Here is a 23,982-nt window from a genome sequence, read left to right on the forward strand (position 1 = left end):
ATTTCTTTAGCAATGCTTGTGTTGCTGGACTCTCTAGTTCTTAAGATCAGTAGCTTTCCCCCAAAGCTTTTGGCTTTATGAAACCAGTCTAATGGAAAGTAAGAACTGATTGATAGAACTGAAGCAACATTCAGTCATTACCTTGTTTCCTTTAGGACATGCTAAAATGAAGGAATCCTATCTAATAAATCTCTAGCATGGATTACTCCATATGTTATAGTAAAATAAGGTACTTTAATGTTCAAATTAATCATTAATGAAATCAATGTTTGGTAATTTTCAATTAAGTCACTGATGAATGTCTACAGAATAAAACCAAAACGTTTGTATGAGACTAGCTGCCACCTAATATCAAAACATGTCTGAAAGGATGAGAAGAATCATTCTTTCTTAAGCTAACATTTGATATGTTCAAATTATACCTTCCCCTTTCTCTACCTCAATTTGCTTCTTGTACTGTTGACTACATGCTTTGGACAAGCTAACAAGGATGGAAAAAACCTGTGGTGTTTTGGGAAGGTGAAGTGGCATGAAAAACCCAAGAATGTAAGGCTCGTTTTCATCTTTGTCCTGCGTAGCCATGCCCTGTTAGTAATACAGCGTTGTGAGCGCTTGTGGTGTTGTCTAGCGTAGGATTTGTGGCGGTATCTGTATTTTTAAGTGTAGTTTGTGGGGCCCTTTGATCTATTTCATATGATGATGAAAATTAGAAACTCACTTGCAAAAGCAGATTCTTCCAGAGCTTGAAAATATTATCCAAGAGTTCCCTAAAGGGTCAGAGGAGATAGTTGGGCCTCCTTCGGCTTATCAGGTATGAAAATCATCTGTTAAAAATCAGAACAGCAGTTATCTCTTCAGCTTTGTTAGTCTATCTTCTAGCATCGCCCTCCTCATTCGCCCGCCCTTCCCGTTCTGGTAGGCTTCCTGTTGCTCGTGAGGGGTGATACCTATGTATTTAAACTACATATAATGATGAAATGTGGAACCGAATAGTGCTAGTACTATGGTAGTACAGTGTTTACGTGGTCCCTTTAGCATTCATTTTCTACGAGGTCTTCAGAGTTTTTGTACTTTAATGGTATAAAAACTACTAATATTTTTCTAATTGCTTTGTTATTACTGGTTATAAAATGAGGACTAGGCATTTATTATTCCAAAATAAGCTATTTTATACTGTAGTCAACTTACTGTAATTTGAACACTGATGTTTACTTTTAGGAGAATCTGATCTCAATGGAGCAATAACAGAGGCAGGAAAAACCTATGAAGAAATTGCCAGTCTTGTAGCAGATCAGGTAGGAGCATTACGAATGCATTGGTGTAGCGTGCACAAACGTATCACCTATTTGGATCACTTCTGACTTCTCTTTTCTGTTAAAACATAACTGCTAGTGCTGCAGATCAGTTAAATGTAATTACTATTAATACTTTTTAATGCACTTTCATCTTCTTTTCTACTCTGTCAGCTTAGGGGGGATGTGATGGGAGGGTATTTCTCTTGGATTAGAAATATCACATTCTGGTTTCTAAAAAATCAAAATGATTACTTAGTTCCTCTTTAAACACGTTTGTTTTCTGATGTCAGTGAGCTGTCTTCATTACTGATACCAAAGAATGAGATTTAATCAAGGATAGGGTTTCTACCTTCTACCTACATTCCCCAAATGTCTACGGGATCTAGATCTTGCTGCATTTCTTTGTCTTGACATGCAGTTTCATGCTTCAGTAACAATCTTGCTTAAATATATCCTGATTGGTGTCAGCATTCAAGTCATAAATTAACGTTTAGTGTATTAAGTTTAAAGTCTCCGAAATGCAGATCCTCTTGGTCTCAAGGTAGAGTCTGAAAGTTCTTAAAGCAGCTTTCCAAGTCAGCAACTAAGGAGATCATAGAATCATAGAATGGTTTAGGTTGGAAGGGACCTTAAAGATCATCCAGTTCCAACCCCCCTGCCGTGGGCAGGGACACCTCCCACTAGACCAGGCTGCTCAAAGCCCCATCCAGCCTGGCCTGGAACACTTCCAGGGATGGGGCATCCACAACTTCCCTGGGCAACCTGAGGTGCACCTGTGCTTGCGCATATCTGTATAGGTAATGAGATTGTGGCTTACTAGGGCTATTGCTAGGACTGGTAATGCCTCTTCAGGGAAAATTTGAGGCAAAACCCCTCACTTAAGTTAGTGTTGAGTGAAACAAAGAACAGAGGCATCTGTCCGCTGGTGCTCAGTGCCTTACTCCAAAGACCTTATATTTTAATAATGACCCTTTTTAAATATGAAAACCTTGCAACAAACAGTTCAGAATTTTGGTTTGGGTTTTTTCTATTCTTTCCTTCCCTTTTTCCCCCCCTCACCCTTTTTTGGCATCATGGTTTCTTTTCTGTAATGTTAATATGCCACGGGTATTCTTACTAATGCTTACACTTTATTTATTAGCCGAAAAAAGATCTTCACTTTTTGATGGAAACAAATCATGAATATAAGGGATTTCTTGGTTGCTTCCCTGACATCATAGGAGCTCATAAGGTATGTGAAGGGCCTTTCCTTTTAAGGGTTGGGCAGTAGGAAGATCTACAGCAACAGAAGTGGTGGTATGGCACGCTGCGCTTGTGCAGCAGCCTGGCCCCTGCTTCCAGAAACACTGAAAGCTTCTGTGAAACCGGCATGTTGATTTTGAAAATAAAAAATACTTAAAGGGGAGAGAAGCCAGAACTTGTCTTGAGATTTGAGAATATCATGACTTTCTGCTATGGTAGAGCACTAGAAGCTTCACGATTGTCTTCAGGTTAACTTCATGTCCCGGTGTGGTCAACAGCAGTAATGTAAATTTGTAGTATTTGACTCTTGCATGGTAGCTGATACTAAACCACACCAGTATTGTAGGAAAAATTGTGTACACTTACATGGCTAGCTTACTGATGCGTGATAAATAATCATGCACTGCCTAGAAGTTTCTTTAATATTAAAAAAAAAATAAAAATAGAGAATAGGGCTAACTTTTCAGGGGGAGGGGGGAAAGCACGGACAGACACCACCAGCAACAAAAAACAACCACTTTTTTATCTGTAATGTAAAAGCCATCCAAATAATGAAACAATAATTTAGCCATCGAGTTTAGTCTTGGATATTCTGCTTTTTTTGGTTCTAGAGTTTTCCCTTATGCTCATGTGTCTGCTGTAACATATTTCAGGAAACTAAAAACTTGAAGTATTAAACAAGTACACAATTATTTATTTTTTTTACCACTTGAAGTGTTAAATGTATAAAACAAGAACATACTTCTGAGAGCAGCAAAGATAAAAGCATATCAGATTTGTGTATTCTTTCTTCAGGACACTTACAGTCCCTCATCCCACATAATCCTTGGGGAAAGATGCCATAAAAGGAGAATAAATGTTTTTAAAACTCGAAACATAAGCCTACTGCCAAGAGATGTGTAAATAGATTCTCTTGAATGTTGTTTGGCACAAATACATCGTGAAGGGGGACGCGTTTCTTCTTATGCGTGTTGTTTATGTGACGCAAGGATTTTCCTGAATTGAAAGTTATAAATTGCAATGAGTTTTAGTCTCTTGGAAGATAGTTTGTCTCATCTTGTATAATGTGCAAATAAAGTTCTACAGGCTTTTGATAGTTTGAGGGTTTGGGATGTCTGTTGTGTTGGCCCAGCTGTATTTTGAAACTTGGTCCTTTTGTCCTTTCTGTATATATCCTTGTGTATTACTGCCTTTACCAAGCTCAGTTTCCTAGTGACTGTGTTCATGCCTGTGTTTGAAGTCACTTTTTGCAAACTGTTAAAGCTCTTGAAAGCAATAGAGTGAAATAACAAACTTTGGGTGAAAATGTGGGAAGGCAAAATCTGTCGTGTGTGTATATATATGTGTATAGTGTGCAAGCTCAAAATGTGGCCAGTGGCATTTTAGATGACTATAAAGACCTTTAAGTTGACTACTAGTTTAATCTGCTCTTCTAATCTTTCTGCATTTGGTTTCTACAGGGAGCAATAGAAAGAGTGAAGGAAAGTGATAAATTAGTTGCAACCAGTAAAATAACGCCACAAGACAAACAGAACATGGTGAAACGTGTGAGCACGATGGCTTATGCACTACAAGGTAAACCAAATTCTGGGCTAAATGGCAATGTTGTAGACCTCTGAAGGACATCTCTTAACTAACAAACTTTGAAAGAGAATCTTTGTTCTACCAGGAATGGTAGTAACAGCCTAGGGTTTTATGTTTTTTGTGACCCGCTTAGATTTTCCTAAAACGGCAGTTATTTTGCCTATTGTTTTTATTTCAATTCTCATATTGCTCTTGCAAAAGATACATGTTTTGGACACACAATTTAAAAAACAAAAAAAACCACAAAAACCCAACAGAAACTCAAACAAAAAACAACCACCAGACTGATTCTTTTCATTTTGAAATTACAACGTCTCTCAAAGAAAAAGCACGGGCCCTGGTGCAGGAAGCAGTTCGGCATGTGCAGAAGTGTTTTTCTGACTCATGGTTTAGTCAGGCACGATCCACTTGAGATTAATGTTTTTATTTCCTGGATGTTCTTTGAATGAACTTTTTCCCCTTTAGATTAGGGGTGTTATAAACTGGAGATGTAGTAGCCTGCACTTGAAGAATGGGGGAAGTGAGGAGTCAGGGCACAGTTCTGCAGGATATGAAGCCCTGAAGTGCATCCTGTAACTGACTTCACTGGGACTCCCATTGCTGAGGGAGCTGCATCTTTTTCAGCTGACTTAAAGCCAAGAGTAGTCAGTATTTTACAGGACAGTCAGACCAGCACACAAAGTTGATTTTTAAAAACAAAAACCAAAACACACCCACCCACCCACCTTCAGGTCACAATGATGCAAGAGGACTGTGCTGTGTAAGTGGTAACAATGGAAAAGACCTCTGCGATGACTCTTACAATCTAGAATATTTCGTCTCCCTCTATTGGTATCTCAAATATATTTAACTTTTTATTTCAGCCATAAGCTATGTTCTGACATGAGGTGCAGAAAGTGTTGAAAGGTGTTACAGATTCAGTAATGCTGTTTCTCAGGTTCATAGAATCACAGAATAGTTTGTGTTGGAAGGGACCTTTAAAGGTCATCTAGTCCAACCTCCCCTGCAATAAGCAGAAACATCTTCAATTAGATCAGGCTGCTCAGAGCCCCATCCAACCTGACCTTGAGTGTTTCCAGGGATGGGGCATCTACCACCTCTCTGAGAAACCTGTTCCAGTGTCGTACCACCACCCTCATTGTAAATTTCTTCCTTATATCTAGTCTAAATCTTCTCTCTTTCAGTTTAAAGCCATAACCCCTTGCCCTATCACAACAGGTCCTGCTAAAAAGGTTGCCCACATCTTTCCTGTAGGCCCCCTTTAAGTACTGAATAGGCTGCAATAAGGTCTCCCCAGAGCCTTCTCCTCTCCAGGCTGAACAACCTCAACTCTCTCAGCCTGTCCTCATAAGAGAAGTGCTCCAGCTCTCTGATCATCTTTGTGGCCTTCCTCTGGACCTGCTCCAACAGGTCCATGTCTTTCCTCTGCTGAGGGTTACAGAGCTGGATGCAGCACTGCAGGTGGGGTCTCACCAGAGCAGAGCAGAGGGGCAGAATCACCTCCCTTGACCTGCTGGCCACGCTTCTTTTGATGTGGCCCAGGATATGATTGGCTTTCTGGGCTGTGAGCACGTATCGTTGGCTCATGTCCAGCTTTTCATCCACCAGTACCTCCAAGTTCTTCTCAGCAGGGCTGCTCTCAATCCCTTCATCCCCCAGCCTGTATTGATACTGTGGGTTGCTTTGACCCAGGTGCAGGACCCTGCACCCCACCTTGTTGAACCTCATGAGGTTCACATGGACCCACTTCTCAAGCCTGTCTCGGTCCCTCAGGATGGCATCCCATCCCTCAGGCCTGTCAACCACACCACTCAGCTTGGCATTGTCCACAAACTCGCTGAGGGTGCACTTGATACCACTGTCTGTGTTATCGATGAAGATATTAAACAGTACTGGTCACAATACGAACCCCTGAGGGACACCACTTGTCACTGATCTCCATCTGGACATTGAGCCCTTGACCACTACCCTCTGCATCTGACCATCCAACCAGTTCCTCATCCACCAGACAGTCCACCCATCAAATCCATACCTCTCCAAGAGAGAGAAGAATGTTGTGAGGGCCCATGTCAAAGGCCTTATAGCTGTCCAGATAGATGACATCCATAGCTCTTCCCTTGTCCACTGATGTAGTCACTCCACCATAGAAGGCCACAAGGCTGGTCAGGCAGGACTTGCCCTTGGTGAAGCCACGCTGGCTGTCTTGAATCACCTCCCTGTCTTCCATATGCCTTAGCATAGCTTCAAGGAGGATCTGTTCCATGATCTTCCTAGACGCAGAGGTGCGGCTGACAGGTCAATTGTTCCCAGGGTCCTCCTTTCTACCCTTTTTAAAAATGGGTGCAATGTTTCCCTTTTTCCAGTCACTGGGGACTTCACCTGACTGCCATGACTTTTCAGGTATCATGGAGAGTGGCTCGGCAACTACATTAGACAATTCTCTCAGGACTCTGGGATGCATCTCCTCAGGTCCCATAGACTTCTGTATGTTCAAGTTCCTCAGGTGGTCAGGAACCTGATCTCCTCTTACAGCGGGAGGGACTTTGCTCCCCCAGTCCCTGTCTTGCAGTCCATCCACTCGAGAGGTATGGGGAAAGAGGTTGCCAGTGAAGACTGAGGCAAAAAAGTTGAGTACCTCGGCTTTCTCCTTGTCCGTTGTTACCAGTTTGACAGTCTTGCTCATTGCAGGGGTACACTTTCTTTGACCTTTCTTTTCTGGTTGACATACCTGTATTATTATTATTATTATTACTACTACTACTACTATTAGTGTCCCTTGCCAAGTTCAGCTCCAGCTGCACCTTGGCCTTCCTGACCCCATCCCTGCATAACCAGGCAGCATCCCTATACTCTTCCAGGACACCTGTTTCTGCTTCCACTGCCTGTGCATTTCCTTCTTGCCCTTCAGTTTGACCAGCAGGTCTTAATTCAGCCATGCCAGTCTCTTGCTCTCCTTTCCTGATTTCTTACACTTGGGGATTGAGAGCTCTTGTGCTCTAAGGGAAGTGTCCTTAAAGCTCTGTCAGCTCTGTTCTGCTCCCTTGCCCCTGAGGGCGGTTTCCCAGGGGGTTCTACTGACTGACTCCTTGCAGAGCTGGAAGTTTGTTTTCCTAAAATTCAGGCTCCTGACTTTACTCTTCGCCTGACCCATATCCCTCAGGACTGTGAACTCCACCAGTCCGTGATCGCTGCAGCCCAGGCTGCCTCCAGTCTTGATGTCATGGATTAGCTAGTTCACTTGCGTCAGTGACCATCAGGAGCAGTATCACATCTACTTTTCCAGCAGATGTTGAGGTGGTTGAAGTCCCCCAGCAGGATGAGAGTCTGCGAGCATGATGCCTCCTGTAGCTGCAGTAAGAAGGTTTCACCAATAGGCTCCCCTTGATTGGGTGGCCTGTAGTAGACACCAACCACAAAGTTTCCTTTGTTGGCCTTGGTCTCTTAATTCTTAGCTGGTAAGCTTTGCACCTGCTTGTGGCTATTCTTCAGAGACAGGTCTTCACACTCTTAGCCATTTCTTGATGTAGAGGGCAATATCTCCACCCCTCCTTCCTCGCCTGTCCCTTTTGAATAGCCTGTAGCCATCGATAGCTGCACTCCAATCACGGGGTTTGTCCCACCAGGTTTCAGTAATGGCAACCAGGTTGTAGCTTTCTAGCAGCATGGTGACTTCCAGCTCCTCCTGTTTGTTGCCCGTGCTGTGGGCATTGGTGCAGAGGCACTTCAGCTGGGCTGTTGGCTGTGTCACCTTCTTAGAGGAACATCCCTTAGTTCCTTTGGGGTATTTCACTGGTGTTTCCTTCTTGGCTCCTTTTACCCCAGGAGCCCCTGTCGCATCTCTGTAAGACTTCAAGTGTGCTGCAGCGTAGCCAGCACATCTCAGAGCTGCAGGCCCTCGCTAGCACCCCGTCCCTCTAACTGTTGCCTGTTGTCCCACAGCTTGTCACAGGCAAGCCTGATGTTGCCGCCCCCACCCCTCCAGCCTAGTTTAAGGCTCTGTCAATGAGCCCCACTAACTTGTGAGCAAAGACCCTCTTGCCCCTTTCAAAAAGGTGAACCCCATCTGACCCCAGCAGATCCTACTGAAACAGTCTCAGTCAAGAATGGGTCAGACACTCCTGGCTGTGTCTTTCTTTTTTTTTGAGCTAAATATTTATAGCTGTGGCTTACAACTTGATATCTATACCCTTGGAAATCTGAATGTCCTCGCCAAATTCTGTTGGAAACACTTCAGGAAAGAGCAGTTACCTCAGTAGGACAAAATCCTGCTGGTATTTTTTATCAAATCTTTGTACACCTGAGTATTGTAACAAGAACCTGGCTTTATGCAGGAAGTGTCCATATTTTAGCAGTGAGTAATTGACACCTTACCAATTTTACTAACGGTTCCATCATAACTTGAGTGCCGCAGGCAAAATGGATTGGGGAACCATGAGAACCATAACTATGCTGGCAGGGCTGGACACTGAGCTTGTTGCACACTGACTAATCTCAACTGAGCTAAACTGTTCCTAATTATGAATGCTTCTCTTAAATAATTTGCCTCCTGGGTCTAATTGCAGCTGAGATGAATCACTTCCACAGTAACCGGATCTATGACTACAACAGTGTCATTCGTCTGTATCTGGAGCAGCAGGCACAGTTTTATGAAACGGTAAGGTGTAGTATTTCAGTGCCATTTTCCTGGCACATACTGGGCTGCTACTTTTTTTAAGAAATACTCACAGTACTTAATCATCTTTTTGTGTGAGCCTCTCTCAGAGCACATATTTGAAGAATCATACATATAAAAAAAATAAAAGAACAAGGAATGAGTGAAAATAATATTTTCCTGTAGGTACTTTTCCTGTGCACATAAGTACGTCATATTTGGCCTGTTAGACCTAAAAACCAGTGTTGTGAAGTGTTGATAGCTTGATTTATATCAATGCCAGTACTAAGGTTATGAAGAATTTTAGTTCTGTGATATGCAGTAAGACCTGCTGCACTGAGTACAACAATAAACCATTTGAACGGAACTTCCCTCCCATAGGATGGGAGGATGAAGGGAAGTTTCTGTGATTTAAAGCCTGATGTATGCAAGCGTGGGGCAGGCGGGACTGGGGTGGTTTAGGTGACTTACTAAATATGCTAACTCTGAGCACTTGGCCTACAACCTTAGTTCTCACTTAAAAGCGTTCTTACGCATGTACTCCTTGTGGTTTGTTGTTTTTTATTGTTTGGGTTGTTTGTTTTTTTTTTTTTTTTTTTTTTAAATGAAACCTGAGAACAAATTTTCTAATGTGATATGCTGGTAAAACATGTAAGTTTGAGCATGCTGGAACCTGACTTCTCTCACTTAAAGGAGTAATATAAGCAACTGGTTGCCCTTCACAGCAATAAAAGGTGCCAGCAGGGCTTCAGAGGTATTTTCAGTGGATGAGAACTTCAGGTTCCCCATCAGGTCACCTTGCTCAGTTTCTCTGACACATCCGATGGGGTTAGGCCTAGGTTTCTCCTTATCTTCTTTCAGTCTCTTGTCCAGTCCGTCATAATTCTTCTGGTTGCAGCCTCACCAGTCTCTCTGTACCAACTGTCTGTCCCCCAGTACTGGAACCAGATCTGTGTTCCCATGTGGGGTGCTGGCTTCCATGAGAGCTGCAGTGAGAGCACAGAACCTCTGTTCTGATGTGTGGCCTTGTTTCAGCAGGGAAATGGATTTCATAAAAAGTCTGGCTTTGTTCCTGTAGCCCTCCTGCATAGTGCAGTGGTAGATAACCTAGGAGGCAGGATGACAGCCCTGCCTACAATACTTTCTTTGACACAACCTGACCCGTGAAAGCACAAAATAAACAAGGCGGAAAGTGTGTACACGAGAAGAAAAGTCTTCATAACGGAATGCTTTGAGAGTCCTACATACACATCTGCAGTAAAGAAGGCAGCTTTTCAGAAAATGAGGGAACAGTTTGTGTAATATCTTAGCCTGCAATCTTATTTCTGCATAGTGTACAGTGACTACATATTTAATATGCTCTGTTTCTTTGTTTCAGATTGCACAGAAGCTGAGGCAGGCACTCAGCCGCTTTCCTGTGATGTAGAGAATAAGGAGTAGTCAACAATAAAGAACAACTCCGAAGTGCTTTTCTGATTTGGGGGCAATGCCAACAAAAACTTGTTAGCCTTTGCCAGCCAAAAAAACCCAACCAACAAAAATCAGTTGTAGAAAAAAAAAGAATTATTTAAAATCGTACTTTATCAGCCTAAATCGTAAGATAAGGTTCTCTTATCTTGAATGCTCTCCCATTTGTATCATTATTTAAATAAAAACAGCTAGATAATGCTGTCAGTTATAGGGATCTAAATTATCAGACTGGTATGTTGCCATGGACTTTATGCGGAGTTGCTGATGTTCTTCCAAAAACTCTTAATCAACATCAGAGTTACAAATTTATCTTTTTTTTTAAGTGGGAAAGCAGACAAGCTTGAGACTTTAATACTCATTATATTCAATTGAGCTCTTTAACGATTCAGTAGCCAGGAGGAATTATATTCGTGTATGTTTCTGGTACATGTTCATGATAATCTCCTGAATGAACGCTTTGTTCTAAGTTTTGCTTCCCATATGCAGCCATGGCATACTGCTCCCACTATGACTTCTGGCAAATATCATTCATTCTTTCCTTTCTTTTTTTTCCTTCTAACTAAATCTTGTACTTGTGGTGCAGCACCTCAGAGCTTATGTCAGGCTCGCTCTTTCTTGCTATGCACTGTATAAAAAGATAAAGTATAAACAAGGAAAGAGCCATTCAGGAAGGTGTGAAAAACAGTTTTCCATACCAGCACTTTGATGCCCCCCTTCCCCCGCCCCGATGTTATGCCATAAAGCACTGGTGTTCCTCAGTGCTGTACAGGGTCAGCTTCCCTGTACTCTTCCTCTGAGAGTTTTAGGTGTTTCAGCAGAGGGGACACTGCCACATCTAACCCAAAGTAGTAGAAGTCCCTAGATTCCAACTAAGCTCAGGTCTTCATGTAGTAGTATGGTATGCTCTTGGCTTGGGTTACTTTTTGTTACCTTCTAATGCAAACTAAAAGGTGACAGAAGTACTGAATAACATCATTCGTTGTCACACAAACTCTCTGCTTTGAACATCATCTCTTATCAAGTGGCCCAATGTCCTCTTTCATACTACTGAAATATCATTTGAGGCCAGGGCTTTTCAAAACAAAACAGCTACCACCAATCCTGTTCACAATGGGCACCAACTACAGTAATTCATTTCGTGCCATAAGCAAGCAGGAAAGCCAAAATGCAGTTTTTGCTAAAATGTGCCTAGAAAATAAACATTTTGGCAAAAAATAAAATTTCTGAAAAGGCATTTTACCAAGAAGCCATTCTAAGTGACGGGTACAGTCTGCTGGTTGAATAGTTGCCTTATTCTGTTTAGCACTGGTGTTACTTTTGTGTGCAAGAAGGAAAATCTGGGTCTGCCTGAATAACCTGAAACCAAACCAAACAAGACTAAGCCTAAGTCTAAGTCTAGATGCTATTCAGTGTCACGGGTTTTGTTCACATTTTATAAGCCTTGTCTTTTTCTCCTCCCAATTTTAGTTGTTTGCTTCCAAAATTCCATAGCGCAGTGTTGTTTGATACAGCCATTTAAATATGTACAAATTGTAAAGAATGTGTATAAATGTTTTACACCAAATGTAAGATCTCCTTGCATGTAGAAGCAGCTTATATAATAAATTGTTACAATGTGTACAGTAAATTCTGAAATCACTTTTTCAAGCCAGCATTTTTTTAGCATTTGTATATTCACTTTTTGGTAATGAAATCTCTTTGTAACAGACTCTTAATTTGGGAGGGGGAAGGGAGGGTGTCTTTTTACCAATCTTTAAATAGATCTGTATGCACTAAAGTTGAAGGTTCTTTATCTTGAATAGGTTGTTTTGGAATCTAAGTGTAAGCTGTGCATTCCCAGTGCAGGGAAGCTACGACAGTAGCAACTGTGTCAGAGATGCAACATTTTGGCAAAAAAAGAAAAACTGTTTAAAGACTTCTAGTAAAATGAAGTTAAACTGATAATAAATATTTATGTATATCCAACAGAGTATTTTTTTTTCTTTGATATCATCACGTTGCTTTTCAACAGGGTAATGCAGTATGGGGCAAATCTTCCTTCTAGCTTTTCATCAGCTTACAGACGCTGGCCAGCTGAGGAATGAGAAAGCATCCATGTGTCTTCCATAAAGCAGGCATTGCAACTGAATGGTATAATAGTGCTAGTGACTGCAAAGCAGCAAAGGCTACGCATATGTTGTAAGCTTTCATTATTCAGGTCAGTCCAGCTCGTGGTTGATGGAACCCTCCTGACTGCAAATAAGTAGTAGAGCACAGTGCTACTGTGTATTCCTGGCTTTGTGTCGGCATGGTGTTGACCCAGAATAAAAATTAGATTGTATTTGGTATTTGTTTTTTAAATTAGACATGAATAGTGGCATAGTTAAGTTGGGTGAGTTGGGAGCAAAAGAAAATCTTCACACTGAAGATGCAGTCATAAAACAAGAATAACCAGTTAGAGTAAGACTTGAGCAGTGCCCTCTGAATTTCGTTTGTCATGGCTGAATCTCTAGAGCATCAAAAAGCCTCAATACTGTTTCATGGCTTATGCTTTTCTTCGAGGGTGAGCCAAACACTGGCATTATCCCAGTGACTTTGTAGAAGACATCAAATGTCCTAGCTGTTGGGCTTAACTTTAGATTTTAATTGCTTATTCCATTACTGGTAAAATACTAAATTAATTTTTTAACAATAAAAATGTAGCTACACAAAGGGGAATACTATCTGTATTTCTTGTCTGCAGTTAATCCCACATGGGATTAGATTGCAGCAACAGACTTGGTTGCAGACACCTGCAGCTGTGCACAGCTGTATGTGGTCTCTGGGCTGTTTCTCACTGCTGTGGAGCCAGACAGCAGTAATCGGCTCAGGTCCACTGCTGAACCCTGGCTGGTTCCACGTGTGTGCGCCCCACACAGGTCTGGTGATGAACCCTTCTGCAGCATGCAGAAAGACAAGACAGATGTGCATTGTCACTGTCCAGTTCCCCCTCAAACCCAGCGACACCTCGGTTGGCTGTCTGGAGCCAGCTAAGATCTTACAAAGCATATTGGTTCTGCTCTGTACCTTGCCAAAGAGGCTGTGCCAGAGAGCTGATGGCCATGAAGGCCGAGAGAGGGTGTGAGTGTAGCTGGCTTCTGGCACAGTGAGTAAACAGCCCTAGAAATCTGCCACAGGATATATTGGAGTTTTCTCCTGTGGGACTCAACAACTAGCACTAGGCAACAGTTTGACTGCAGATGATCATAAAAAAAAATATATTAATGTAATAATTCTAGTCAACATGCACAGATTTGTCTCTTAAGGCAGCAGGTTGCTTAAAAGTAGTCATTTTATAACGGTTTCTCTGCAATATGTAGTATCCTGGCCCATCCAAGACTTCTGTTCCTGTATCAGGGCAGGATTCTGAGCGGCAGCTCACTAAGCTTAGTTACTCTGCCTTCTAAGAGACATGTTTAAGCTCACAGGGCATCTCTGCTTTTATTCAGGCATGCTATGAACTCTGTGCATCAGTGTTTCCATGTGGAAAACGATCCGCACCATTTCTGGCCCTTCATGTAGTTTGCAATAAATCTCCAAGACCAGCCGAAGTCTATATTTCAAATTTCTGGAAGGAGTAAAGAGAGAATTCAGCTGAACTTCTACCAAAATATGCAGGGACTATTATTCAAGATAGCTACTCTGTAAGAAGAGCACAGGAAAGCTGTCATTGCACCCATCTTTTTAAGAAACACAGGAAGCCATTGCAGGGATAACCAAGCAGTAACTCTCCCTATGTTACTAATAACAGAAGCTAACTATCAGCAAACTAATTGGGGGAAAAAGTGGACTAACTGGGCAAAAAGCCCAATAAGTGGGCTTCTGATGAGAAGCTAAGAAGATGATTCGGTCTCTGATGAGGACAAAGCAGGGAGAAGGGAGGGGGAGGGACAAAGGAGAGGAAGGGTAATGGGAGCATAAGGAAGATAAAATTGGTGATGAGGGCAGCAAGGAAGGCAATCCAAAGAGCTAATGAAGTAGAGGTAACGAAGACAGCAGCGGCCATTGCATGAGGTGAAGGTTAGCGGACTGGGTGCGTGACAGAAGTAGGGCTGTTACTTTTTGCTTCAGACAGAGGGGAAGACGTGAGCACGGGTGTCATACTCCAGCTGCCCCTGCCCTCCAAAGTTAGTTTTACATGGCACTGTAATTCCCACACCCCAGGAGCTGGCTTTCCCCCAGATCCACAGCTTTGCTGAGCTTTTCCAGCCACACCCACACACAGCCTTTCCACCCCACACCCCAGCTTTACCAACCGCTGAGATTATTTTGGCCTGCCGGTGCTCTGCGCTCACCACTTCCCACGCATACCAGCCTGCCCAGGTCACTGGTACTACTGGGGTACCTGTAACAGTGGCTGGTACCAAAAATGAGGAAATGTCCTAGGAATAGAGTGCAGACTCTCTCCTTTACCTGGGTCCTTCCACCCTGAGGACCCCACAGACACGTTTGGAGGAAAAAAAAAAAAAAAAAAAAAAAGGATAGTAGCCTGCAAATTAGTTTAGCTCTAGTTCCTGCAACTTTAAATCAGCAGGGTCAGCAAGCCCTAGACTAGCCTACTCACCTATGGGGACTAATCATTTTTGTTCTGCATGCCATGACCAATCCCCAGGCTGGCAGGGATTGCATGAGGGCTACAGACAGTGGAATCTAAACCACCTGCTCCTGGAGGTGGGAATGTATCATTCTTCATCAACCTCAACTCAAACAGCCATAATGGTTTATATGTTAACAGTGGATGTGGCACAAGTTAGAAGTACAGGCAATTCTTTTTGGAAAAGCAATGCAAAATCTTGTTTTAGTGAAGCAGAACGGCACACCTAAATAAACAAGGCAAATTGTCAAAAAACAAATACTGGCAAGCAGAATGAAAGCCTACCTATTGTTTACTTGTACATACACATAGTCCGCGGATTCAATTGGTGCATTGAGAATAATGTAACATAACAAAATGGTTGGTCAAACAAACTTTGAACCATGGTGTTTCCTCAGTCCTTCTCTTCTCTGGTCTGTTCCCCTCATTCACACACACACTCAGTGTGCTATTTCATCAGCTACCCCTTTGCAGCAGTGCTGACAGAGAACTGAACACCTCGTTCTATAGTCCTCCTTTCCTTCCAAGAAAAACATATGTTACTCACTCCACGTTAGCCATAAAGATTCACAAAAATTATGGGGCTGTGAAATAGCTTGACTCCTTACACAGTTTGCTCTGGTTTACTGTTTTAGTTTTCTTTACCCTATGCCAGTTTGTGGCTGGTGGTGTACTGAGGAACTCCATTAACTATTCTGATTTGAACTAGTTCATATTCACTCTTTTCAAACTATTTGGTTTGTCATAAAGCTGCTGAGAAGAGGAGAAACACCTAAGATTTATCGCCCAATGCCATTTTTACAAGATTTTTCAAAATTTACAAAAACCAGTTTAAAAGCCCCAAACCCTCAGGCTTACAGGTAAACAAATATGTTCTCCTTCCTTCCTATGAATGTGTTATTACACTGCCTCATGCTCCCCTCGCTTTTTGGTCTGACACCCACCCACCCCACCCCCAAATCTGAAAATGAATGACAGGGCTTTCTAAAGCATGAGGAGACATAATAGTACAAAGCATCTGTTTATAAAACAAAATGATAGAAACAGGTCTAATTTCACGTTAAAAGCACCACCTATGTTGTACTAGAAACAACTGAAATGGAAAAAAGTGTTGATGTGATAACAGAAGAGCAAATCTACGTGTCCGAGACAGTTTGGGTCGCTTTGGGAAGGTGACTGAATACATAGCTCTTCAATATGTGGGTTAGAATCTGGCACACAACCAGTAGTCCATTATCAAAGGCACTAGATAGAAATTCTGTATCATAAGGAAGATGCAGCAAATAAATCCTGAACCTTACACCTAGGGAATGTTTCCCATGGAACTTAGATATGAGAACTGGAGTTCTGGGTTACTTAAGATTTGGGAGAAGTTAACCTAGTCATCACAGAGACATAAGGCTCTTTCTCTCTGGAGTTGCAGGGAGGTGCTACTGGCCCTTAGATAGCTGTTGTGTTCCACCAGGCTAATGGCACAGATCACTGCTGCCACATGCTGTGTTTAATGCAGTTTTAAGACCTGTGAGATCTTTCTGAATAAAAGTATGAAAAAGTAAAATGCTGATAATGTATTCATCTACACAGAATTAAATAAGAGTCAAAGAATAGCAATAGACTTTTGCCCATTGTGTTCTCCAAAGTTAGTTACTTTTTTCTTTTGGAAAGCAGTGATTTCATGTGCTTTTGTTACAAATTCATGTTTCTGAAGGTAAGCACTTCTAAAAATCTATTGATGTCATGATTTGATTGTATCAAAGTGGTGTTCTCAAATAGAACCCTCTCTTCCCCCCCCCCCTTTGTTCAAATACTTGAGTAAATCTGAAACTTTTACATGGACATGTTGTACCCAACATTCACTTCTGTTCACAAAAAATTCTTTAGTTTTGCTTTAGCTTTGCATTATGTGTTCAAGAAAAAAAGCAGAACTGGAATGTGAGACTACTTTAAAATATCAGCCTCCTTTACTTTTATATATGCATTTCTGTGAATACAGAACATGTGCTCATCTAACTAACAAAATCCTGTTAGAAAATGCTACAACTGTAAATAGCCAACACCGAAAATAAACTCAGTTAACACGCTCTACTATCCTTATGAGTGTTCAAACAACTCCCACTAATGCTTACATGCTGAAACTCCATAGAAGATATTCTCCCTCAAATGCCTGATCACACTGAGGGCAGATTCTAGTTCAATGAGCTTTAAATAAATTAACATTCATTAGAGTTATGTATTGAGCATGGAAACTCCATTCTCCTTGCCCTCTCTTCCCAGCCCTAATTTTTTAAATGCCTCATTATAGGTGCATTTAAATGCCTCTGCTCTGTATGCTCCTTTTTTTTTTTCTGATACGTAACCTATATTACCCAAAATAACTAAAGATTCTTGTGTTAACAGAATTCATTTACAAATTAATTATAGCAAGAGGGATCAGAAGCTAGCATTTTCCTCAAGAAATAATGTGTACTGTGCCATGAAAATTATCCATACATATATGAAGCCCTGCTGTGACTTGACTAACTGCATTTTCTCCCCAACTTTTCCAATTTTTGTGTGACTTGTCTAGTCCAAAAAATACACGGCTGTTTTTTATTTGTTTTCATTATTTAGATTTCAGGTTAATCTCCTGTATCATAATCAGCTTTCTGTTGTATTCTTGTATTTTCCACCCTTGTATTCATCTGTTTCTGTCTGGCTAGCTATAACATCTCAACAGACAATGAAACTCACAGATTCTGAACAACCAGGAAAACACCTTCTTACAAATATAGAGCATCAATAGAATAGTTCAATTCTTATTTAGAAAGGAAGTTAGGAATGACTTTGCTGCACCAGGCAGTCTCTTCCTGTACCCTGTCTGAAAATTATAGCTACTATACAGCCACAACAGGCAAGCTGGGATCGCCCCTTTCTGGACTTTTCTTCACAGCTAACTCACGGACAAGAGGAAGCCATTTTTCATCTCATGAAAACCATATTCCTTGATATGGGGTAATCATGAAACTCTGCTTTCACTGTTGATGTTCAAGAGGGGGTACACAGTTTGTTAGAAGATAAGAAAAGGCATATACTCACAGAGAAAAACTGCCAACTTATATGCCACAACTCTCTCTGTGTAGGTACTAAGCAGTTCACTTTAAATTTGAACTTGCTATTTTATTAAGCATTTTGATTTTCCTATCAGGAGTTCCAGAAAAATAGGCAAGAACCAGTGGAAAACTCTGTGGCTTCCTAATCCTTTGAATGTGAGAAAGCAATACCTACAACTAATCATAAGCATGTCAGTCTGGAAGAAAGACTAAAAATTTTATCTGGTTGTCTGGTCACTATTACTGCCTAAATAAACGCCGTGTGACTAATGCTGCTCATCTGCACATAGTTTTGGAATGAAGGAAGTTAAGCTTTAAAACAGCTGCCGTAACTGAAAATAGTCTCTTAATAAGAAAAGGCCAGTATCTGTGAATGCAGTCAAGTGCCTCTCTAGAGAGAGCCCTTTCATTTAGCACGCACACAGTTAAAATATAAGTGGAAGAGGAGGTGAGAAATTCCACTGACCTCCCAACAACACTTCAGAAACAATTTTTCATTAGCTGCATTTATAAAACAGTTAGCACTTCACCAGAGCATCTCTCAGCCACTTCTGGTACACCTTCAGAGCTTGAATTCACAGCCTGGTCTTCTGCCAATCTGGAGCTACAGCCTGCAGCCAGATAGGCCCTAGCTCAGCCTGAACCTAAAGCCAGGTGTCTTCCAGTCCAACCACCTTTAGCAGTTGAACCTGCACTATTTATTCACTTGAGAAGTCTCACCCAAGCAAGGAGCTGTGAGATTTAGGCTACTGATAAATTTAGGCACATGTTTTGGTGCTGACCTGGAAGCTCAGGTCTGCTTTATTAACCCACTCCTCTCCCTTCCAAATAATTGGTACTGATACAGAAATATTAGTATTAAAAGTTTCTTTTTCCTGCTGTTCACAGGCCCTATGGACAAGGACTATGGGGAGCTACCACCAGGAAATGTTGTAAACAGGAGTGGAAAATTGAAAATATTGTCACTGGTTTAAGTAAAGAAGATGTCTCTGCATCACTGCTCTTACACTCAAGGTGAGGTCAAATGTTCTTTGTCAAGTTCTAAACACACAAATAAAGCATACTAATTTATCACTTGGGCTTCTCACATTCTCCACTCTTCAGAGTTATTTTTAAGGAAATGCTGTTGACTTTGTTGAGAAACAGCGACCTAACTCAAAGTATCTCACACTGTCTCTATAACAAAGTACCAGATGTCTTTTGCACACAAAGTTCTTTACACAGTCAAGACAAGCATAACCAACTAGAATAGCAAGCTCTTCTCTCAATTTCACTGAGAGTCTAAGAGGTGACATTAAAAACCCACAGCTACTTTCAGAGCAACATTTGGAGCACTTTAGCCTACAAATGTTGGAAATGCTTCTCTGTGGCGAATTCAGCTTTAAATAAAAGTCATTCTAACATTAACTAGAAAATGTGAAAACAATAAAAGATTTTGCATAGTAGCAGCAGTTACTAGTTGTTTTGAATGTCATATGCAGGAAAAGCTATGATTAGGTATTTCCCCTATTTCTTCTTTACTTACTGAAGTCAAAAGTTTCTCATAAAAGGCAAAACCCAAACTGTTTTCAATGACCTTGTGGGGACACACATTTCCTGAGGAATTTATGGACACTGAGGCTATGTGCAAGTGGCCAGAAATCTACAGGAAATGCTGTCATAAGTAACCTTTTATATTTAGTCTCAGAGCTTTAAAATAATTACCATTACTTCCAGTAGCATAACACTGGACAGAGACAGGTATTCTTTCTTTGTTTCTACTGTGTATCACCAAAGCTTTTTGTACAAAAGTCCCAGATTGCAAAGATTACTCGATAAAGAGCACATAAAGACAGACAAGGAATACTACAGGAACATTCACCCATTCCATGCCCCAAAGTCTAGGATACGGGGTTCACACAGCCCTTCCAGACGTAGCAGACAGCCATACACCCTGCTCTCCCTAGTTCTGCTAAACTTTGTTTTGTAACACCCCTGTTGTTCCTCTTCTGATGTGTCTCCAGACGAACATACAAGCCACCTGCTAAGATCAGAATGCAGGACTCCTTTTCATTAAGGCAGTTATCCAGATACTGTAAACAGCCATTACCATAAAGACCTAGGAGCAGGAGCCATTATAATGCATAGCACGCTTCAGAGGTAAAAAAGGGCTGGGGAGGGGATGGGATTGGAAATGTGAACCAAACTGAATAATGACTTGGAAGAAGATAAAAGTGTTCAGAATCACTGAGGTGATTTCTACAGCTGAGGTAACAGCTGAATTTCTAATGATGGCAAAAGAACTGCGCTTAAAAATATGTATAAACACAGTATGGACATTATCTTCAACACAATTTATGTCCCAGGTGAGTTAACAGGAACCAAACAGCTGAAGGCTGTATCCTCTTAGCACGGAGACAGGCCCTCTAACACTGGTGCTGCAATTTTGTTTGAACTGTACTTCACATAGTTCTGCATCCAGCAAACATGAGATCTTAAGGATTCCTCCCCTTCTGATAGGGAGAGAAGGATCTCCCTCCCCCTCCTCTAAAGACAGGAGCTGGAAAAAGAGTTGGAAGGAGAAAAGGAAGGCAAAGGAGCACTTACTGCTGACAAGAGATATTCCACCCCCCAAAATACTCCCACTTTTCTCTGGATGCAGAATGGTAGATATAGCCCACCGACCTGTTGCTTCTCTCAGCTGAAGGCAGCAGAGACATGGGAAGATCACCTCCCACTATTTAGCTGTGGGAACATTCAGAAAGCAATGCAAAATATCTGTGACTGCTCAGAGTTAGAAAGAGCGATAATGAACCAAAGATGGGAGTGTGAAGATGGGCAAATAAACTAATATGATGAAACCATCATGAAGACAATTGAAGATTAAAGGAAAGGAAGAACTCCACTGAGAAAGGAGGATGAAATGAAAAAATGCTCAGGAGCAGAAGACAGCTCAACTCCAAATGTAATCTAAAAGATGATCTGTCGAGATCAACATGTTCCCTTAAGATATAGACAGTTTCTTGGTCTGCCATTCCTATAGGATAGCTGTAAGAAAGGCATCCCTTTTCTGTTTAAAATCGAGAATGGTTAATTCACGCTCTTTCTGACATCCTCTAAAGCCCCCAAACTTTGAGCTGTGTGCTCTCTCACTTTTTTTCATCCTGCTCACTTAATTTCTACGGTTTCTGGGTAACTTATTTTACATTACCCAGCACTCTATCTCACCCCACATACTGTATCAAAGATTAGGATCGGGGAAAAAAAAAGCCCTATGCAAACACCAGTCCCACTTTCCCTACTAGATCCTTTCAAAATGCTCTCTCTTTTAAGAGGGCACCATAAAACTTACCTAAAATTAATCTTCTTTTCAAATTACTACTGGTTATAAAATAAATACAACAGAGGTGTGTGACAGGAACAGTACCTGTTTTTCAGTTTGTTTCCATCAAGTTCAATGGGGAAAGGGACTGTTACAGTCCACCTGGCAGAGCATAGCCATAACTGATGTCCTCAACATTAACGTGAGAGAGTAATAAGAGACGGTAGTTTGGGTCTTTTTAATTTTGCAGTTTTCTCTACATATAAATGTAAAGTATAATTCTGCCATAATAAATTAGAATTGTGCTTGATTTACCTGTGTATAAACAGGACTACACTTTCTGCTAGAAATTACAGCAAATTTTCTCTCATCTGAACACATTTGTGTACCTGTGTCCACCTCCTCAATTGTAGAATCACTTCCCTGGGCAGCCTGTTCCAATGTTTGATAACCCTTTTGGTGAAGAAATTTTCCCTAATGTCCAATCTAAACCTCCTCTGGTGCAACTTGAGGCCATTTTCTCTTGTTCTATTGCTTGTTACCTGGGAGAAGAGACCGACCCCCACCTCCCTACACTCTCCTTTCGGGTAGTTGTAGAGAGCGAGAAGGTCTTCCCTCAGCCCCCTTTTCTCCAGGCTGAACAACCCCAGCTCCCTCAGCTGCTCCTCATAAGACTTATTCTCCAGACCCCTCACCAGCTTCGTTGCCCTTCTCTGGATCCACTCCAGCACCTCAATGCCTTCCCTGTTGTGGGGGGCCCAAACCCATTCCTTACAGCTGAACTCTGGAAAAAAATAGCACTTCATCCTGCACAGTTTCAACAGGGAATTGTGATGTGAATCCTGCAGTATCAGAGGAAAAAAAAAAAAACCAAACAAACCAAAAAGCAAACAAACCAAAACCAAACCACCAAAGAAACTGCGCTTTTATACAAAGTCAACCTAAAACGCCCATTGTGTCTTTTACCCGCAAGGCTTTACAGACGGGACCGTGCTTTCCAGCCACGGCCGACACTCTCGGCGAACCCCGCGGGCGGCCGCTGTGTCCGCGGCCGTCGCCTCACCGCCGGCAGGCCCGGGCGGCTGCTCCCCGCGGAAAGCACCGCAGCCTCTCCCAGGGCAAAGCCGGGCAGCAGCCCCCGCCCGCCCCGGGAAGGGATTTCGGGGCATTTCACTCATGGGCCGGCCCTCCTCGCCTCACGGTGCGAAAGGCCGTTGAGGCTTCACCTCAGCCGCCGCGGCCCGAACGCGCCGCCGGGCCGGGCCCCTCAGCGCTCCACCGGGCGCGGCTGTGGCGGGCGGTCGCGGCTGCCGCTCCTCCCCTCTCCCCGCGGCGCAGGGCGGGTGGCGGCGCCGTGTACCTGTGCCGGAGGAGGAGGAGCCGCAGCCGGGGAGCCGGAGGGACAAAGTTAACTGGAAAGTTTACGAGGGACCGTGGGTGGGAAGAGAAAGGCGGAGAGGCGAGGGGGAAGTCGCTCCCGCCCCGCTGGCCGCAGCCGGAGGCTCCTCGAGGAGAAGGAGGAGGAGGCAGCAGCCGTCGGGACCCGGCGAGAAGCGGTAGCCGCCAACTCTCCGCTCCCTTCCCCGCTGGGCGCCCCCTCACAAGGCGCTTGGAGGCCTGCTGAGGTGACCGGCTGCCGGGAGGGGGACACGGCCGTCCTCCCGCCCGGGAGAAGCGGGCTGCGAGGACCGGGGGGGAGCCGCGCTCAGGGGAGCTCCCGCGAGGGCGCGGGGCTGCTGGCGGCTCCCGGAGGCTCCTTCGCCGCCCGCGCGGGGGGTCGCATCCCACCCTCATCGCCGGCACCCCCTGCTCTTACCCTCCCTGCGCCCTCCATGGCGCTGAGCAAAGGGCTGCGGCTGCTCTGGAAGCAGGAGCCGGGGCCGAGCGCCCTGCTGGAGGCGCGCAGCCGCCAGGACTGCCTGTTGCTGGAGGCCGGCACCGTGGCGGCGCTCAGTAAGTGCCCCGCGACGGGTCGGGCTGGGCCGGGCCGGCGGGTTCCCGCGCGGTGCCTGTGGTGGGAGGCTGTGGCGTGGGGGGGTGGCGTGTCTGTGGGTACATGCCCAGTGCCCCTGTGGTGTCAATGGAGGGGTGCCGGGGAGCGGTGGCAGCAGCCGATCCCCAGGAGGTTGGGGGAACTTCCCCCTGCGGCGGGGAGAGCGCAGACCTAGGCCCGGCGGGACACCGACCTTAAGAGTCCCCTCACGTTACACCCCGGCCTCCGTCATGGCCCCACAGGCCTGCCCACCTGCAACCGGTTTGGGGTGACCCCCGGTGCCCTGCCGGGCCTGGAGGGTCGACCAGCATCTCCTCCTCCCTGTGCGACCGCAGGCCCGATCCACCTCTGACCGGCTCTTTCTCTGCTCGGGATGGCTTCAGCCTCCTCGCCGGCAGCCGGGGTGGGAGAAGCAGGAGAGGCCCCCTGCCTGCCCAGTGGCTATGGCGTCTGGGCACAGGCCACCTTAACTGTGCGAGACTTATACTCTACAGCCTTGTATGGGCTTTACTGACTGCACAGGAGGGTCCAGCTAAAGGGATGGGGCCCGGTGCTTCTTCAAGAAGTTTCCATTCAGATACATCAAGATACTTAGTTCACAGGAGAGATTGTTTTGGGTGGCTGACTTGAGACTCATGTGCCATAAGGAAACCTGGCTTCTTGCTGTTGTTCTGTACCTGCCCTTGTGGTTTGCACTGTATGTGGTTGCTTGAGTGCCTGGCTCTTACTGGAGGAGCTCCAGTCT

The 23,982-nt window shown here is 43.6% G+C and overlaps 2 protein-coding genes across 6 annotated transcripts in view; both read left to right on the plus strand.

Annotated features, from left to right (window-relative positions):
- The window catches only part of SNX9 (sorting nexin 9), a 69,179-nt gene extending 56,972 nt beyond the window's left edge, over positions 1-12,207 (plus strand). For all 3 annotated transcript variants that reach the window (XM_063329392.1, XM_063329390.1, XM_063329393.1), the window contains exons 14-18: positions 1,219-1,295; positions 2,437-2,526; positions 3,998-4,112; positions 8,684-8,775; positions 10,151-12,207. In XM_063329392.1, the coding sequence (XP_063185462.1) occupies positions 1,219-1,295; positions 2,437-2,526; positions 3,998-4,112; positions 8,684-8,775; positions 10,151-10,198 (422 nt within the window). In that variant the 3' untranslated portion in view covers positions 10,199-12,207. The remainder of the gene's footprint in view (positions 1-1,218; positions 1,296-2,436; positions 2,527-3,997; positions 4,113-8,683; positions 8,776-10,150) is intronic.
- Positions 12,208-14,156: 1,949 nt separating this feature from the next.
- The window catches only part of SYNJ2 (synaptojanin 2), a 76,808-nt gene continuing 66,982 nt past the window's right edge, over positions 14,157-23,982 (plus strand). For 2 of the 3 annotated variants that reach the window (XM_063329394.1, XM_063329395.1), the window contains exon 1: positions 22,644-23,197. In XM_063329394.1, the coding sequence (XP_063185464.1) occupies positions 23,077-23,197 (121 nt within the window). In that variant the 5' untranslated portion in view covers positions 22,644-23,076. Of the gene's footprint in view, positions 18,958-22,643; positions 23,198-23,982 lie in introns of those variants that run through there. The other variant, XM_063329396.1, reaches the window with a different exon arrangement.

The sequence above is a fragment of the Chroicocephalus ridibundus genome, chromosome 3, assembly GCF_963924245.1.
Source record: "Chroicocephalus ridibundus chromosome 3, bChrRid1.1, whole genome shotgun sequence".
Classification (NCBI taxonomy): domain Eukaryota; kingdom Metazoa; phylum Chordata; class Aves; order Charadriiformes; family Laridae; genus Chroicocephalus; species Chroicocephalus ridibundus.